Here is a 20,520-nt window from a genome sequence, read left to right on the forward strand (position 1 = left end):
GTCTGACGTCGTTTGCTAAGATTTGCAGCCATTCACTTCATACGCCACTACAATAAAATATCTTACTAAATCTTAATGCTGCAGTTTAAAGACTAACTAAAATACATAAATTTAAACAATTTCTTTATTTCACCTTACTAACACTAGATTTACTGTATTTCTATTCTTCACAGACGAAACTTACTCATATGTATGTTCGGCATTGAACAGTCTGGATGCCTTATGCGTTCCTTACCCAAAGAATTTGTGCATTTGTGTGCCAAACGTTTGACCATCACATTTTCCTCATGAGCTCTACTTTACCAACTTTGATTTGATAACATTTAAATGTCTTGACGCAGTGATAGCTTTGAGCGATTTCTGGTCCCTAACGTTCCTTACACTACGTTCTCACCATCATTACACATATCAGTCTATTAACAGATAGAATAAATTATACTCAGTCTTGCTTTACAGTTGCAGCCAAGTGACTCAAGAGTCACTACTGATTTGTTTTCAGCTCGGACATTGTTTCATGGATTCGTCCATATTACTGCTGACTGCTCCACCTACACGACTGTCCATTTCCTCGTTGATCTGCGCGAAACTCTTGTTCCTGGTCTCGGGCATGAGCGCGTAGACATAAATAACGGCAGCCACACACATCACGGTGAAGCCCCAGAAGGAGTAGTAGGCGCCCAGGCCGTCAGAGACCACTTGGAACATCTTCTTGAGGAAGAAGCCATACAGTGCTATAACGACCGTGCCAATAGCCACGCCGATGCCCTTCACAGAGACGTGGAACAGTTCACCCATAAACAAGGACAGCACTGGTGCCAGGCCGATAGAGAACGAAATCTGTAACAAGTTTAACACATGTTACAATCTCAATTATTCCAGTCTTCTTAGAGAAGTAAAGGTAATCAAAGCCAAAAATACTAAAATATGCAATGTTTTTATGCATTTGGGAAAACTGTAGAAATCCAATAAATCATTAAGCTCACTAAAAAATTAAGTGTATTGTTACTATAGCAGGGCTGCATGAAACTGTCAGTTATGCAGTAGTGACATTTCAGTCTGCTTTCATCACGTGTACTTATGAGTCATTGACACGTAGAAAACCATTTGCTTCTCTGAGGGTGAGATAAGACAGCTGCTAGAGGCAGCTCTGGGGATTAGCGACATTAGTTGTACAAACAGGGATGGTGCGCCAGTAACATACTGAGATATCTCAGGCACACCTGGCCAAAATTTGTGAATGAAAACTCAAATTGTGCAGTAGAACTTTGCTATTGTGTTTTGAAAAGTATGAAAATGTTCCTATGAAACAGCAGTGGAAGAATCCGTTGACATGAACTAAATTTCTTCAGTCTGTTGTTCATAGAGTCCGGGTGTTTAGTCTATCCACATATTCAGCATTGAATATGGTCAGCCAAGAACGGCCAATGGCTATGAGATACGTCCATGACCGAAAAGTTTTGTACTCTTAATGTTAAGGTCTGTTCGCCCATACTAAATGTGGTCTTCCCTTGATGGAGGCAGTGGGAGGGGGGGGGGGGGGGCTAGAATGCTTCTTGAGGATAACATGTGAGGCCACCAGTAACACGTGCACAAGTTATTATTTGTCGAAGGAGAAAGTTTCAATATCTGGCACGTCAACACTTGCATTGAAGTGATAAACGTTCTCTTTAAGAATGAACTCGTAGTTAGTCTGTAAAAGTAAAGCCGATGTGTTTCAGTATCACTAAGAAATGGGACACATTGCAATCCATCATACAAGATTAGACGTGGATCCTATGGAGCAGATACAGACTGGGTACGAGGTGCGGCAGAAAAATAATGATATTCATGGACAAAACTTTAGTTCTGTTGTGACTTGGCAAGACAGCCAAGCCACTAGGAGGTGAAGCCGAAAGGCACGCGTTTAAGCTCACGCAGGCTGGCGTGAGGTCTGGAACAGTTAAAGGATTTGAGTCTAGCAAATAAAGTACGTAGCTGTTGGAATACTTAACTTTAATCCATAATTGGTGAACATCGGTCTGACGGTACATGCATCACAAGATAAATAGCAATTGATAATGGCGCCTTGCTAGGTCGTAGCAAATGACGTAGCTGCAGGCAATGCTTACTATCGTCTCGGCAATTGAGAGCGTAAGTTGTCAGTGAACCATCGCTAGCAAAGTCGGCTGTACAACTGGGGAGAGTGCTAGGACGTCTCTCTAGATCTGCCGTGTGGCGGCGCTCGGTCTGCAATCACTGACAGTGGCGACACGCGGGTCCGACGTATACTAACGGACCGCGGCCGATTTAAAGGCTACCACCGAGCAAGTGTGGTGTCTGGCGGTGACACCACAAGTTCCCAGCTGTATGTGCGGTTATTCCAACACAGCCACCCGGTTTGAAACTCGAGAACATTTCGTCAGCAGCATTCTTTCATGCTGGGAAGCGTTCGTTCACACACAAGTAATGACACTAACATTCTGGCAACAATCTGGCGGTACCGCTTACTCACATTTCCCAACACTTCTAGGCAGGTCTCTCAGTGACAGCCGGAGCATAAGTTTTTACATGGTATCAGACGTTTCCGGAGGTCTGAGAGATAGTAAAATACTTGCGATAGTAACGGAGGCTTACGACGTCAAAAACTGAAGCAAATGTGAACTCTTGTCAATTCAGACCACAAAATAATATGAGGTTAATGACTAGGAAGTGAGACGCAGTATTTGGACATGAAAAAGATACATGCTGAGATAGTTTCAATATATAATTTACAAGTGAACAGAATGTTTTGACTTTCTGGACATATCTTTAAATAGACCCGATTTCTTCCGTCATATTTTCAGTGATTACGAATTACAGATTTTCAGTTATGGTTACAAACCAAAATTTCTAAGTGAATAATGACACATGATGAATGGCCTCTATAGAAGAAAGCTAGAATGACCAAGTCGAAAATCATTTGTATGCTTTCTATTTACTTTTCAGCAAGAGAGCTGACAGCACAAGCTGTTACCTCCGTTTCTGGTCCAAAGAGTAGCAGACTGATACGACTCATTTTGCGAAATTTCCCAGTTGACTCCGCAGCTCTGTAATCCAGAGAATCTCTCAAAGAGGTTTAACTTTCTTGAGTAAACCCACGCTTTAGCTACAGGTCGACTGGTTCTGTTTACTCTGTCAATAATTGCGCTTTTCTGGGAGGATGCAGCCTACAACCGCACTGTTAATATTTTAGTGTTGGAAAACTATTCACTGGCACTTATACGAGGCCAGAGAAGTTTTAAATAGTGTTCTGGAAGTACTAGGATCTTTTCTGAAAACTGTTATTCATAGGGACACATAACCATCTGCAAATGGTACACCGCCAACGCAGATGATTATCCCTGAACCAGCTCAAAGATACTGGCCAGGAGCATTCAAAACGACCAGACAGTCGATCACACCACAGATCGTGTTCGTGAAATTACTCCTGCAATTAGAAGACTGGTTAGATAATTAATAACTGCTGAATATCATTGGCTCAGATGCTACAGAATTATATTACAAGTCTACCGAACCTTCTGCATCTGTACAGGAGTTTGTCTCGTCCGTCCACAAGTAAATAAGAATAATATAATGAAATAATAATGTAGTAACTACGTCCACATCGGCAGAACAAAGATATTATTCCACATAAAACCAATAGCAGCTTTCCATTAAGAAACTGTAGCATTACATTGAATCCAATCATTCCGGCGAGTGGCACCCAGTCGAAGGCAGTAGGCACGTCTCCGTAGATGTCGTCGACGTAGAAGTAAGCTCCCTCTGCAGCCAGACAGATGGCGCACGCCGAGAAAGTGGCCATGCAGAGGGGCCTCCGATCGAACCTCTCGACGACCAGCGACGACGCGACGTTTGCACCAAGCGTGACGACAGTCAGGATAATGGAAGAGATGTTCGAGTCGAGCTCGCTTCCACTCTTCTCAAATATGTACGTCGTGTACGTGGTGAGTGCGGTCGACCCTGCCGACATCTGAAATAGAATAAATCCTATCGCTAAGAGCAACGTCCGGCGGTGCACTGGCACCAAGATAACGTCCGTGAACTTTCCTTTGTTTTGCTGTTTCTCACGTATATCTTTATACAACATCTCCAGCTCAAACTTGAGCTCCTCTGGTGTTAGCTGGCCTTTGAGTCTTTCGAGACACTTCACAGCTTCCGCTTCTCTGTGATGCGTGAGAAAGAAGTATGGTGACTCCGGCATCCAGATGAATGTCAAGACGAAGATTATCGGAATTGAGGTGCAGATGAGAGCAACGGTGGTGATTGATAGGTAAGGCCCAATGCAATACACAAGCAGGGTGCCACACTGCATCAGGATGTAATGGATCACAATTAGCGTCCCCCTTAGGTCGGTGTCGGCTATCTCACACAGAAAAACAGGTAAGGCAGTAATAATGGCGCCCCCGCCCAAACTTCCAATCGCTCGAGCTGCGAGCAGCATTCCGTAGGAATCGGCGAACGCCACCATCAACCACCAGATGACAAAAGGTCCAGCTCCAAAAAGGGCCACTTTTTTACGCCCCACGACGTCCACTGCATAGCCGGCGGCAAATATAGTAACCAGCATGGTGAGTGAGTTGATGGAGGCGAGCCAAGACCCCTCGTCAGCGGTGAGTGGAACTGGTGAATCTTCTGCCTCCAGGATTGGTATAGTCGTTCCAGGCCAACCCATGAAGGTACCGTAGCACGTGTAGATCAGCGACGCTGTAAAAAAACAAAAAGAAGCCCATATGAATCTATTAGCTGGGAGATCCCTGCCACGTAGTGTGAAAACTTGATGAGGGGTGACATGGTCAGCTTGAAAGTAACAATGGTCGAATATTTGGGAATGCGTGGAAACGAAAACAGTCTTTGAGCGTAAGCATCTGCTTACAGCTGCAGTACTGCATAGTGTGCTAAGATGGCTGCACGTCACAGGCCATGAGTGTCTTCCACTGGTTCAAATGGCTCTGAGCACTATGGGACTTAACATCCGCGGTCATCAGTCCCCTAGAACTTAGAACTACTTAAACCTAACTAACCTAAGGACATCACACACATCCATGCCCGAGGCAGGATTCGAACCTGCGACCGTAGCAGTCCCGTGGTTCCGGACTGAGCGCCTAGAACCGCTAGACCACCGCGGCCGGCCTGTCTTCCACTGCTTTATCTTGTTTTTATATTGTGTGACGAGGGAAATTGCAGCTATTAATTTTATTTGCTTCTTTTACTAAGTTTAAAGATGATGATCAAACGATCGAAACCGGTTATGACTCTGAATACAACAAATTGTCAACCAAAGACTGTTTTCGTTTCCTTGTCTTCTCTAGTGGGCAAAAGTTGATCTGGGAAGCTAAACAGTTAATTCAGTGGTTCTCACTGCAAGAATACCACTATCGAAGAACAAATCGAATGACCAATTCCTGAAAAAATAATATGGCTCACGAACGCACAGAAAGTACAAAATTGTTCACGGTTTCTCAGGGACTGTGGTTGTTACAATGAAATCTAAGGAGGAAGAAATGACCAAACATGAGAATAGCATTCGTGTTTCTTATCTCGCTAAGCAACACAGAGCGTTAAATCTACTGCCTGTGCTATCTTAAAGAAGAAAGACGAGCGAAAGTCAGGTGATGAGGCGAAACTAGTGATTATGCTACGAATCGAATACTAGAAGTAGAAAATGTATTTACTCTTGGCTTAAGGAAAAGATATTTGAATGAATTTTCATTATGCAGCGGAGTGTGCGCTGATATCAAACTTCCTGGCAGACCAAATTTATGTGGCGGACCGAACTCTAGATCTTTGCCTCTCGTGGGCAAGTACTTCATTAGCTGAGCTACCTAAACACGACTCAAAAACCATCCTCACATATTCACTAGAGCTAGTACCTCGTCTCCTACCTTCCAAACTTCACAGAACTTCTCCTGCGAAACTTGCAAGACTAGCACATCGGCTCACTGCTCACTGCTGCTAAGTCATAGTCTCCGTAATATCCTTTCTTCCAGGGGTGCTAGTCTTGTGAGTTTTGCAGGAGAACTGTGAAGTTCAGAAAGCAGGAAATGAGGTACTGCCAGAAGTGAAGCTCAGTTAGACAGTCAGGATTTCGCAGCCATGCAGTGTAGACGTCTTGTGTGTTTCTGCCTGTGGAGTGCATGCACTCGCTATCGTTTACTTTCAGCAGCTTTTGCTTATGTGTCGCTTACATGTACTAGAGCTATGGCCAACCGTTTTCTAAAATCCACACTACGATTCACCTTTTTAATGATTACTCCAGACCAAAGGCTTTGGAAGGGGACGATTTCTATGCGACGAAGCTAAGATCCCAACTTCTGACATTTGGGGCATCCATTTGTACATCGTAAACAGTGTGATGTACGTCAAAGTCGTCAGTAATGCGGTGTGTGAACAAATACTTCGTGACGCGAAACATGGACCAAGCTTTCGCCACGCCGACTGCAATGTCCGTGTGGTCACTGTCGACCATGTAGGCTTGGGCATGCTCACCGTGCGAGTCTGAACTAGCATTCAAGACCGAGCGAGGTGGCGCAGTGGCAAGCACACTGGACTCCCATTCGAGAGGACGACGGTTCAACCCGCGTCTAGCCATTCTGATTTAGGTTATCTGTGATTTCCCTAAATGATGAATGGTTGCACAGTAGGGGTGCCTGTGGGGTGGAAGGGCCAGTAGCACCATAGTAGGCGAGATGCCATTTTTTGGGTCATAAATTACCATCATTAAACGGACAGTTATAACTTTACACTAAAAGCACTTGGTCAATAACTAACACCGGGGTATACATGAACCCAAATCCCAGACTAGGCCGTCATCTTGCCTGTAAATTATGTTCTTTATCATGACAGTTATTGCCCACTAATTACGTCCTAAATAAACAAAATATGCACTCAAGTGAGCAGTTTGTTTGCATAAGAGAATAAAGCCCCCTTTGTTCTGAAACCAGCTGACGTGCTCTATTATCAAAAACGTTTTCATGGCTACAATTGTATCACCAACTGTTACATGACGATGTTACATTGTATCCTAACCGACGTCTGACGTCGTTTGCTAAGATTTGCAGCCATTCACTTCACACGCCACTACAATAAAATAACAAATAACTTTCTAAATATTAATGCAGCATTTTTAAGATTAACTAAAATACATAAATTTAAACAATTTCTTTATTTCACCTTACTTACACTCGATTTACTGTATTTATGTTCTTCACAGACGAAACTTACTCATATGTATTTTCGTCATTGAACAGTCTGGATGCCTTATACGTTCCTTACCCAAAGAATCCGTGCATTTGTGTGCGAAACGGGGGTGCTTCGATCTGCAGACGCAGTTTTCAGGGACGAGGGACTGGCTTGGAAAGCCCATGATAAAAATCGTTTAACAGAAGTGTAAATAACTTTATTCAGTAATACACTGAGCTAAAATAACCCAGAAGATGAGGGTAATGTACAATTAATCGTCAGATGTGCTGTCGACGTTACAAGCTGCAAGATGATATTTTTCATACTTACATGGGAAAGATAAATTAAAACGACACCTGCTACATCGAATGAACGAAATTTTATCGCATGCACAAGGAATCCTCAGAGTTTCTAAAGAGAAACGAAGCTCGTTGACATTTGAAAAATTTCTTTCTTCCGACAATTTGGATGCAAAACACGCGTAAAGCAACGTTTTCGTTAATATCGGTGCAAACAAATTGGCAATGTACGATTAAATGTATTTCAATAACATTTTCACGAAAAGAAATTTGTTGTCAATTAAGTATGAATAACGTGAAAAAATATAAGTTAAAAATGACCGCTACCAACTAATCCCCAGGGTCGCATCGAAGCTTTACATCACTGACTCGTGAAACTTCTCTTCCCATTTTCTCGAAACTGCGTAAGTAGTACGCCTTAATACTTGCACATTTCGTTGTCCTAATGGAGGTTATTAAAAGTGCACACAGTTTGAAGTACATCCTTGGTCCGCACGTTGTGACCTCCTCTTTTCAATTGGGCTGAACTCTATGTCTCAGGTGTTTTCCCCTAATGCAAATATGTTGGACGGGATCCTAATCGTTGCATGAGCTGCCAAACTTGAAATCCGAAAAATTAGGGGGTATGTTCACTTCCAGCAACCACACTAAGCCGCCATCAATCAATGTGAACATGTTCCCAGAAATTTCGATGTCATGAACCACGGCGAAAACGCAGAGGATTGGTTTCCCACGTAGGCCTGGCAAACCCAGACCGTTCCTTATGTTTTCATGTCAATAGTCCGCAAGTAGGTTATGACGCCATTCCATTGTTTTCGTTCCGCCCATACCAGACTGTGACTGTTGTATGACACGAGTGTAGGCGCAATACCGAAATGGCGATTGTTCCTCTGTGGCAAGCGATAGAACGCCGTTTGGAGCTTAGAAAAGCAAGTTTATGTATAGTGTCGTGCTGTACTACAGTTATTACCACTGGATATATGACGAAATCATACGAGGAATATGATGTCTGTCTGCGCTTGCGTCATTTTGCTTGCTTCGATCGTGACCCCGTCTAAGATGTGTCTCATGTTATTAGTCGCAAAACAAGTGTTCCTGCCTATTGAAATCTACTCCTACATCTATTTGGAAGCGAGACAATGCATGTGTGTATTTGTATGTTGTGAGATATATGTATGATGTATGCAACTGAGAAACGAGGCCCACATCTGTAGCTGTTGCTCTGGCTGCTTTGACCATAGTACATTACACTGAAGAGCCAAAGAAACTGGTACACCTGCCTAATATCGTGTAGGGAACACGCGAGCACACAGAAATGCCGCATCACGACGCGGCATGGACTCAACTGATGTCTGAAGTAGTGCTGGAGGCAACTAACGCCATGCATCCTGCAGGGCTGTCCATAAATCTGTAAGAGTACGAGGGGGTGGGGATCTCTTCTGAACAGCACGTTGCAAGGCATCCAAAATATGCTTAATAATGTTCATGTCTGGGAAGTTTGGTGGCCAGCGGAAGAGTTTAAACCCAGAAGTGAGTTCCTGGAGCCACTCTGTAGCAATTCTGGTATTGCCCAAGTCCGTCGGAATGCACAGCGCTCATGAATAGGAAGCAGGTGATCGGACAGGATGCTTACGTGTCACCTGTCAAAGTAGTATCTAGACGATCAGTGGGCCCGTATAATCCCAACTGCACACGCCTCGCAGAATTACAGAGCTTCCACAGCTTGACAGTCCCCTACTCACAGGCAGAGTTCATGGATTCATGAGGTTGTCTCTATACCCGTACACGTCCGTCCGCTCAGTATAATTTGAAATGAGACTCGTCCGCTCAGGCAACATGTTTCTAGTCATTAACAATCCAATGTCAGTGTTGACGGGTCTAGGCTAGGTGTAAAGCTTTCTGTCGTACAGTCATCAATGGTACAAGAGTGGGCTTCGGCTCCGAATGCCCATATCGATGATGATTCGTTGAATGGTTCGCACACGGACAGGCCCAGCGTTGAAATCTGCATAAATTTGCGGAAGAGATGCACTTCTGTCACGTTGACAGATTCTCTTCAGTCGTCGTTGGTCCCGTTCTTGCAGGATATTTCTCCGGCCGCAGCGATGTCGGAGATATGATATCTTACCGGATTACTGATATTCACGATACACTCGTGCAATTGTCATACGGGAAAAGCCCCATTTCATCGCTACCTCGGAGATGCTGTGTCCTATCGCTCCAGCGCTGACTATAACACCACGTTCAAACTCACTTAAATCCTGATAACCTGCTATTGTAGCAGCAGAAACCGATCTACCAATTGCGCTGGACATTTGTAATCTTACATAGGCGTTGCGACCGCAGCGCCATAATCTGCGTGTTTACATATCTCTGTATTTAAATACGGATGCCTGTACTAGTTTCTTTGGCGCTTCAGTGTATAACCCACGATTATTTGCCGATAGTAAACGAAATATCCTGCCATACACGAATAATGAAATTTCTTTATGCTATATAAGATCGTCAGGTCTTTCGTTTCAAATTGTGAATATTTTCTTTTTGTGCTGCTAAGTTTTTGACCGACCTATTTGTTGCCCTGTTCCGTCAAGAATTTTTTGAAGCAATCATGCTGATGACGTACTGCCTCGCATCAACCGAAAAGCTTAGTTACGACGTCAACATGCAAATCTGTGGGCTTAAGACGATTTTTAGACTGAATGGTGCCTTAATTTTCTTGGCTGGAAAATACTATGTTTGTTATGCCTACATGAGAGTCGATTCACTTCGAATATTTTAACAATGAATGCAATTTTTTCATACGTTACACCCTTCTAACTCCTGCAATGTTTATGTCGTTCATATAATACATACCGTGTGGAACAGTTTAGATGAGTTGTTATGCGTTAGGCTAAAATTTTCCACGCGCACTCGAAACGGAATGTAAATCTATTGTAGCTGTTCAGACTGAAAGCCGCGTTAATTACCAAAATGCGTTGTGTGTCTGCGTCGACTAGTAATTTCAGATATGTGTTCGTTACGTCAATCTTTGAGGAGAGTTAGTCAAATGGAAATTGCGCCAATAATTCATCATATTGTGAGACGGGGAGTTAACAGTGGTAAAATCACCACATACTCATGTAGCTCCTCTCACTTCGTTTACTACCATGACGCAATGATGCTAGAGTAATTACCCCAAACTCCTTACACCGGTTAAGTCTTCTTTCGGTGCTTGTTTTTACTGTAAAGGGCACCGATCGGACCCTATGAAGACAGCAGTTCTGTAGACGCCTGAAGCGACATGTGTGCTTTACTTACTATGTCTTCGAACGGCCGGATAACGGTGCACATGTCAGCGAACAGGCGAGAAACGATGACACGATGCAACCCGGGTAGATCGCTTGAGGTCGGGACTCAAATTCACGCCGGAGTTGAGCATCAGGACAAACGAATGGCGGACCCGACGAAATAAGATATGGTTAAAATGGCTCTAAGTACCATGGGACTGCGTCTGGCCCAAAAAAGCCCAGAGACCGAGTTGAAGGACAAGAATAGTGCAGGCGTCTCAATCTTCAGTCATTTCCTAGGGTTGACCTCAGGCGTCACCGTCGACGACAAGGGAGTTCAGTACTTAGGACTTACAGTCAGACAGACCGAGTTATGTGCCATCGATTTCAGGGCAAACAGCGATATCCAGTCCCGCCAGTTACTATAGTTCATGCACCTTTCGGACTTCCTCCTTACCTGCACTGTAGCTGCAGTCACAACTAGCACTTTCTAGCGTTTTGGATGGTGGACAAGAGTGTGGGGCCTCATGCAAAGAACTATACACATTGCGTAATTGAAGAAGCAAGCTGCGGTTACTCACCATACTATCAAGGGACGTCAAGGCCATACTCTTAACTAACGGCAATTTGAAGTAGTTTTATCTTGACGTTTCTGAAGAATACTGCCTTCAAGATATCAATTAATAACGCACAAACTTCGATTGACAGGGTTTTCAGTCCATATCACCTTCTTCATCTAGTGTACCACCAGTCCATAACGTGTGACTTGATGACACTATATGTGGTCGATGGACCTGCCGCAGGGGATTACCATTACTTTCCAATCTAAATTCTCCTCTGTATCTGTAGTATGAGGGGTAGTGAAATGAGAACAAGGCAGATGGAATAAAAGTAAATAAACTGTTTATTACTTCAAAAGTAATAGTCATAACTGTTAAGACATTTATCCACTGTGAGACAAGATGGTCAGTGCCATCATGGAAAAATGTTTGCGGTTGCGGAACCATGATTGTATGAATGCGTGCACGTCTTCATCCGAAACAAATCGACGGCCACGAATGTCCTTCTTCAGATGCCCAGAAATATGGAAATCTCATAACGAAAAATCGGGAATGTATGAAGGACGTGTATGGCGTTCCCAGCAAACTTTCGGCGGGGTGGACCAGGCCACATATTGCCAAGGTGGTTTCGACTACGCTGCAAATGCTCCGCTGGGGAACACTCCTTACACATCCCCCATGCAGTCTCTGTCTCTCCCGTTGCGATTACCATATTTTTGGAGCCCTGAAGAAAGACATATAGATGTATTAACAGTCACGGCGATTATTTTTCGGATAAAAACAGTTTATTAACTTTTTGCCATATGTCTCGTTTCCATTTGACTGCCCAATATACATGTCGATTTAGATTAGCTATTTGCACCTGCAAGTAATATCCTGCGGTATGCGTGTAAAACTTGTATCCACGCATGATTAAAAGTTCAGTGGCAACACTATTCTTTCTGGAAAAGACGGTCGAACTGATCGAAATCTCAGAATGGTCATACGAAACCCAGATTAGCTTTTCAGATATAAAATCGTCGTCTGTGAATTCTTTACGATGTCAGTAGATGAGTAAGTAGTCCATCCATAATTCACCTCTAGCTGTCCACCATTCCAATGAACAGTTCAACCAAATTTCTACGAGTATACGTCGACAGCAGTACGATGTACACTCGAATTGGTAAGCAATGAACACGATGCGTGTTCAGTATTACAGGGAGCTATCGCAACGCTGTCGCTCTTGCTGTACAGAGGCATCATCCGTTCGGAACGACATTTATTTGCTTGTCCTGGTTCATATGGCTCTGAGCACTATGGGACTCAACTGCTGTGGTCATAAGTCCCCTAGAACTTAGAACTACTTAAACCTAACTAACCTAAGGACATCACACACATCCATGCCCGAGGCAGGATTCGAACCTGCGACCGTAGTGGTCGTGCGGTTCCAGACTGTAGCGCCTTTAACCGCTCGGCCACTCCGGCCGGCTTGCTTGTCCTGGTAAGGTTAGAAACATCCGACATTTTGTTACATCTCACGAGATATCTCACATATTTTTCATTGCATTTAGTATTACAAACTTATTATTAGAGGTCTCTCACCTAATACACACAAAGTCAAATAGAGATATGCAACAGGAGCTCTAACAATGTATAACAAAATTGAACTGCAGGTAAGCTACTATACACAACATAGTGAACGCATTATAGTAACCTATGTAAACAAAAACTTTCTTTCCCCCCCCCCCCTACCCCCCCTACCCCATACCGCCCACAGTTGTTCAAATTTATATGCCTACTATTTCCGCAAATGGTGAAGAGATCGTAATGATGTAAGACGAAAATATGTATTCAGATAGTTAAGGGAGTCGAAAATTTGTGGCAGGAGGCTGAATTTCAATAGAAGGAACAGGACGAGAAGGAAAAATAGCAGAAGAATATGGGCTGGGTGGCAGTAATGAAAACGAAAGCGATCTACTAGAATTTTTTTGCGAGCACAATTTAATTATTATTAACAATTACTAACACTTGATTTAAAAATCGTGAACAAAGGTTGTATACGTAGAAGAATCTTGGAGACACTGAAAGATTTCAAATCGATTGTGTAAGGACAAGACAAATACTTCGAAAACAGATTTTAACCTGAAAAACATTTCCAGGATTAGAGTCGTTAGGTAGACTCATTATGACCTGCGGAATAAAACTGAAGAAGTTACAAAAAAGTAGGACTTTAAGAAGCTTGGACTTGGATGAGTTGAAAAAACCAAAGATTGTTGAGAATTTCGGTTGTTGGATAAGGTAAGAGTTGACTGAAACAAAGAAAAGGAACATAATAGAAGAGCATGTGTAGCCTTGTGAGAAGGAATAGTGAAGGTAGCAGAGGAATAAATAGGGAAAAAGACAACTCCCAGTAGAAATCCTTGGATAACGCTTGATACATTGAAAATAACTGACGCAAGGAGAAAACATAAAAATGCGGCAAATGATGCAGATAATAGGGAATACAGAGCCTAAATAATGGAAACAAACTCGAAGACAATATTACAGAAAGAGAAGAAGAAGTAAATGAGGAAGAAATTGGATGTATAATAGTGCGAGAAGAATTTGTCGGAACTCTGAAAGAGCTAAGTAGAAACAAGTTTCCTGGTGTAGATTACATTCTCTCAGAATTATTGGAGTCGTTAGGAGAGCTAGACATATAAAACTATTTCACCTTGCATGCATTATATAGAGGACAGGTAAAATACCCTCAGACTATAAGAAGTACAATTTCTATTATAAGGAAGGCAGGTTCTGATAAGTATGAATATAACTGAACCATTACTTTAATAAGTCATGCTTGCAAAATACTGACACGAATTATTTGCAGAAAGATGGAAAAACTAGAAGGAGCAGATGTCGGGGACGATCAGTTTTAATTCTAGATAATGCAGGATCACATGAGGCCGTACCGACCCTACGAGTTCCCTTAGACTGAAAAAAGCAGACCTACCTTTATGGAATTTCTAGACTTAGAGAATGCTTCTAACAATGTTGACTGGAAATCACTCTTTGAAATTCTGAAGGTAGCAGAGATAAAACAAAGGGATCGAAGAATTATCAACAACTTGCAGAGAAGCCAGACTGTTGCAATGAGAGTCGGAGGCTATGAACCGGAAGCAGTGGTTGAGAAGGGAATGAGACAGGCTTCTGGCCTATCCCCGTTGTTATTCAATCTGTACATTGAGCAAACAATAAAGGAACGTTTGTAGTAATATGGAAACGGAATTCACGTTCAGGGAAAAGAAATAAAAATTTGGTCTGTTGATGCCACCGTAAATATTTAGGGCCAGAAGAGCAGTTAAACGGAATAGCTTGTGTTTTGAAAAGAAGTTATAAGATAATTATCAACAAAAGTAAAGCAAGGGTAAGAGAATGTACTCGAATTAAATCAGGCGATTCTGAGGAAACTGGATTAGGTAATTACACACGAAAAGTAGTCTTGCAATTTCGGTGGGAAAATAACCCTCGATGAACGAAGTAGTGAGGATATAAAATACTGATTAGCTACAGGAATAAAACTGTGATTATTGCAATTTTCCTGCTGTAAAGAGTATCCCATTAAGTATCGCTATTGCAGTCGGATAACGTCGACTTCTTGCCACGATATTTTGGCTGACACCCATTCAGCCATCTCCAAATGGTCAGACGGGAAATGGACGTATCAAATGGTACAAATGGCTCTGAGCACTATGCGACTTAACTTCTGAGGTCATCAGTCGCCTAGAACTTAGAACTAATTAAGCCTAACTAAGCTAAGGACATCACACACATCCATGCCCGAGGCAGGATTCGAACCTGCGACCGTAGCGGTCGCTCGGCTCCAGATTGTAGCGCCTAGAACCGCACGGCCACTCCGGCCGGCAATGGACGTATCATTGGGGCATTCCGTTTACCGTAAGCCCACACATACAGACCTGTCTTTGCAGGCGTCTAGCTGCCACCAGCCATCACAAACTATGGGCGACCTTCAACGTTGTTTCACGGTGTACATATTGTGTATGATGGGGACAGCCTTGCAAAAGAACTGGTACTCCTACAGTCAGTGTTCAAAGATAATGGATTTCAACATCAGAACAGCACAGCATTAAGGGACAAGAAAGGTGACTATCCAAGCAATCAAGAGGGGAAAGAGCGGCTCAAGTCTAGGGCGCTCCTGCCGCACGCCCACAATATTTCGTCGAAATTAAGCAGAAGAAAACATCAAGTCAAAGTAATCTTCAGCCCACCTACAAAGATGTGCTCTCTTCTCGGTTAGGCAAAGAACGACCTGGGATTGTGGAAGGCTGGAATTTATAGAATACCTTGCCTGTATGGCAAAGGCTACATTGGACAGACAATGCACACAGTTCGTGAAAGATGCGTTGTACATGATCGCCACACTCGCCTTTCGTAGCCCCGCAAGTCAGCCATAGCCGAGCATTGTACCCCGCTGGACAGTACATGCCACGGGAATCTTGGCTTCGAGGAGATCCTTCCATATTGAGGAATCGTTGGAAGTACGTTTAGCGCAAGACCTTATTAATCGTGATGGCGGCCTTCGATCGGACAAGGCGTGGGACCCGCTGATATTTCATTTCTTCAGAAAGAAAACATTTTATGACCAATGGCACGTCTAGCGACATTTAATCTTATTCTTTTACACGTATGATTTTCAACACCGCGAGTCCACATTCTGAGAGAGAGCGCGCATTTGGTATCTCATTACGCATGCACCTGCGCGCCATAAATGGACCATTATTCGGAGAGGGTAAGTAACTCTACAGGTGTTGCTCATGAAGCGACTGCCTTTGTGCATGCGTATTCGCTCCAATTTCTTGTATAAAGGTAGCGATGTGAAGTAGCAATAAAAAATACTATTCAGCCAGCCTTATTACACTAGTATTTCACAATCCACACACTTCACTATTATTTTAAAAGAGTGTGTAGTCCCGTGGTTGAAGAACGGGTTGAATATACCGCTGCCAGCTCCGCCCCCCCTAACCCCATACCCCCCCCCCTCACCGGGTCATATGTGGCGAGGAGGGATGCAATCACAATAACGAAAAAAAAAAACACAAGCAATCTCCAGTGCGAAATGAACACACATGGTTGATTGGTTATCAGTCGAAATATCGTGGCAAGAAAACAACATGAGACGGTTGCATTCCCGAAACTTCATGGAATAGGAAGAAAACAGTTCTGAAAAAAAAGAAACAATTTTGTTAACATCGAATGTAAACTTAAGTGCTAGGGAGTGTGTTACGGCGTATTTTCTGAATGTCTTTTGTGTCGAGAGCAGCCTTTTACGATACTGTAACGTGGGCCATAATCAGTTCAAACAAGAAGCAAATACAAGCTCTTCAAATTTGCTGTTACATAAGGATGTGGAAAATTAGATTGGAAGATTGTTTAAGTAATGAAGAAATGCTGAAGCTAACTGGGAAGGAAAGGAATTTGTAGCACAGCGTGATTAAAATAGGGGATCGGTTGACAGAACACGTCGTGAGGCATCAAGGAATCGTCAGTTGATAGTGGAAGAAAGTGTGAATGTAAAGACCGTAGAAAAAGACCATGGCTTGAATACAGTATGCGGGTTCAAATAGATTTAGATTGCGGTAGTTATGCAGAATGAAGAGATTGGTAAAAAACAGAGAACTGCATCAAACCAGTCTTCACACTGAAACCGAAACACCAACATCTAACATCGATTCCAACACTCAGAAATACTCGCAACTATGACATAAATACTGGAAACAGTAGCAGTTATATAGATAGTCTTCTTGGGTATGCAGCCGGATAACGTAGTCATCTTCACACAGAATTTCAACTGACCTATTGGCCACCATCTTCGCTGGGTATGCTGATGTACAATCTCACCACAACAGTGTTTCCAGTAGGATCGGCGGCTCCTTCATACTCTGCGACTGGGCCTCCCCGTGAGCATGAGCAGCTCAGGTCGACTAGTAGCGCACCAGTGGCAGAAATAGACAAAACAATATGTCTCTAACAGCACATTAATTTAAAGAAGCTGCTGGTCGAAATCCAAGCCATTGTTGTTTAAGATCAGGTAGAATGTGAATACGGTGTGCAGTCCTAAAGCATCGACTGCACACCGACCAGCGCAGCGTCGCGAAACGGCATCAAGAAGGCGCTGAAAGAGCAGGCAGGGCCTACGTCCAGAAAGATAGACTTCAAAGCCTCCCGTCAATGCTGAAATTACCAGCCGCTCATCGCTGGTCGAGACCAGTTCGGTCGCAGAGTTCGAGAACACCGGTACTGAGTAATAGATAGGCGATATTTAGCCTACGTTCTGGGAGTAGTAATAGAGAGTAAAGTAATTGTATTTAGGAAGCACAGGAAGCCGCTTCATAACGAGAAGTTAAGTTACGTTTCTTTCCATTTTAGAAATAAAGTATTCTATTAATCTGAAAGTGTTGGGTACATATCATTTTGGATTCCTGCCCTCCTCCTTTGTCTCGGTGCTGACTCCCACAGTAGCCGACACAACACCATATCTTACTTAAACGGAAATTCTTATCCCTGTTAAAAATGTTAAGAGAAAACCGAATTTCAGGAGATTCCCTTACAAAATATCCCCATTAGCGAGAAGCAGGAGCAATCATTCGTGTCCCGTTATATATCTTATGGCCCTCATTAAGACAGTGTTCCACCACTGCAGATTTCTCTGGCTGGACCAAACGAGTGTGACGATCGTCTTCCACTCATCGGTCCTAAATACTACTTGTAGTTTGGCCCATATAAGCTATTCCACAATAACAAAGAATTTTTTATACTCTGGATTTTCTCAGTCCCAATGACTCTAATCATAATTGGTTGTAAAAATACACGTTCGATACCACATTTCTTAAAATTCTAGAAAGTTTCGAGCGTATACACCCAGCGAAAGGTAAAAAAGTAACGGATTTGCAAGAATCATGTGATGGTTTCACCGGCGTTGCGAATTGAAGAGCACGACGTATTTGTTGGTAAGTACAATCATCCTCCTTCAAATCAACTTTTAGGTATTTCAGTTCCTGTATCGAATTTCTTAATCGGAAATGCCATACGCTCTCTTCACCATAGTCTGCGAGGACTCTGTGTGCTGATGTGGTGGATAACAGGTGATCGCGTGAAAATAACATCAGTATGCGTGCGTTTACTGTACACAATATGGCCCAAAGCGCCATCGTCATTTCTGTAGGACAAAATGTCAAGGAAAGGGATTTTTCCACTCTTTTCAATGGTGGAAAATTTTACACTAGGATGCAGACAGTTAAAATGATCCAACAAATGATTCAAAGCATTATTCCCATGAATGCGAACCATAGTAGTATCATCAACGTATCTCCAACAGCATATGGGTTTGAGAAACGGTATCCTGAGCGCCATGTCTTCAAAGTCTTCCATGAAAAGATTGGCGACTGTGGGAGAAAGCGGGCTCTCCATACCCACTCCGTTAATTTTCTGAAACTATTTGTCATAAAATAAACCGGCGCAGAAAGTTTGATATAGGTACTGAAACATGTTACATTTGTTTTTAAACATAATGTCTATACTGACTGACAAATACGCCTTGGTCTTCAGTTCGGACCTGCAGTCAAACCATCAGAAGATACTTGTAAATTTGTTGCTTTTTTCACCTGATTCTGGCAGTACACGCTACAAAATTTAAGAACTTTAAGAAGATCATCAAAATAGTATTTATACAACCGGCCAAGATCACAGCGCTTCTTGGATCAGTAAATGGCGGCTTGGGGCCGAGGAAATCTGGAGTATACCAAGTTCCTTGTCATTGTGGGACGGTTTATATTGGCCAAACTATCCGCACTATTCAGGACGAATGTGAAGAACACTACCGTGACACTCGTTTGGTCCAGCCTTAGAAATCTGCAGTGGCAGAAAACTGTCTTAATGAGCGACATAAGATGTGTAACGAGACGTGAATGATCGATTCTGCTTCCTATTGCTCGGAATGTGTTGTAAAGAAATCTGTTGAAATTCGATTATCTGATGATATTATTGATAGGGATACGGGTTTTCCTTTAATTAAGACGTGGTATCTGTTTTATGTGCTCTTAAACATGAACAGACGGCCGGTGTGGCCGAGCGGTTCTAGGCGCTTCAGTCTGGAACCGCGCGACCGCTACGGTCGCAGGTTAGAATCCTGCCTCGGGCATGGATGTGTGTCATGTCCTTAGGTTAGTTAGGTTTAAGTAGTTCTAAGTTCTGGGGGACTGATGACCTCAGATGTTAAGTCCCATAGTGCTCAGAGCCATTTAAACATGAACAGCCATTTCGACGTGTGGCTTCTTTTAATTAACGTCTGGCTAGTGATATATCGTTTTGCCTGTTTCTTCGACCGGTGCGCTGCTAGGTGACTCGCACTTGGGGGCAGCAACCGGCCGATCACGGTGTATAAATGAGCCGCCAATTTTGTCGGAAAACTAGTTCTAACAAAGTGGTGCACCAGCATACTCATTTGAAGATGGCGGCCACTTGGTCCGTTGAAATACTGTGTCAGGATGATTTTCTGGCCTTGTACCTGATAAGGGTATCATCAGTCATTACACAGGAAACGCCTAGGTAAACACATCGAGAACGTTTACTGGGAGGAGATGGTGGAGAGGGGCGCCATGCTCAGTTCACCATTTCTGATGACATTACCCGTCGACGAATTGTGGTTAATCTAACTAAAAACAGCTGGATGACAATTTGTTATCAGTCACAAGAAAGGTTTAAATTTTGCTCCCACACTGATGAGTGTTCTCATTAGTAATTTCATTTGTGCTGTTGCGCAAGACGTGTCCAGCTTTCCGAGACCCGGCGGAGAAAATAAGGTAGAAGATAAATTAGGCGAAATGTCTCCCTCAAGCTTCATCGAGCACCACCCCCAAGGAGCTACATTTCATCGCGTAAAAAGGTGGGCATTGGCCCATGACATAAGATCAGGATTTACTTATTGTTCCAGCTGCGAAAAGCAATGCTACGATTCTTCTCTCACTTGGAGATATTTGGATAAAATGGAGGACTCGGTATACCGAACACTATGCAATGCTTCTTCGGAACAAATGAAAAGGGAGACTCTTTCCCTTCTTAAGAAGAGCTCCTTTCCTGATGAGGTGTTTACAGAACTTCACCCTGGACCTGCTGTTCCCCTAAGATTATATGGTTTATATAAGGTTCAAAGCATGGGATTCT

At 43.1% G+C, this 20,520-nt stretch overlaps 1 protein-coding gene across 1 annotated transcript in view; it reads right to left on the reverse strand.

Annotated features, from left to right (window-relative positions):
• Window positions 1–495: 495 nt before the first annotated feature.
• LOC126263708 (facilitated trehalose transporter Tret1-like) overlaps window positions 496–20,520 on the reverse strand; it is a 177,102-nt gene continuing 157,077 nt past the window's right edge. Inside the window, exons 3-4 of the mRNA XM_049960894.1 lie at window positions 3,692–4,722; window positions 496–837 (exon numbers count right to left, since the gene is read on the reverse strand). Coding sequence (XP_049816851.1) covers window positions 496–837; window positions 3,692–4,722 — 1,373 coding nt within the window. The remainder of the gene's footprint in view (window positions 838–3,691; window positions 4,723–20,520) is intronic.

Source organism: Schistocerca nitens, chromosome 1 (genome assembly GCF_023898315.1).
Source record: "Schistocerca nitens isolate TAMUIC-IGC-003100 chromosome 1, iqSchNite1.1, whole genome shotgun sequence".
NCBI classification, from domain to species: Eukaryota; Metazoa; Arthropoda; class Insecta; order Orthoptera; family Acrididae; genus Schistocerca; species Schistocerca nitens.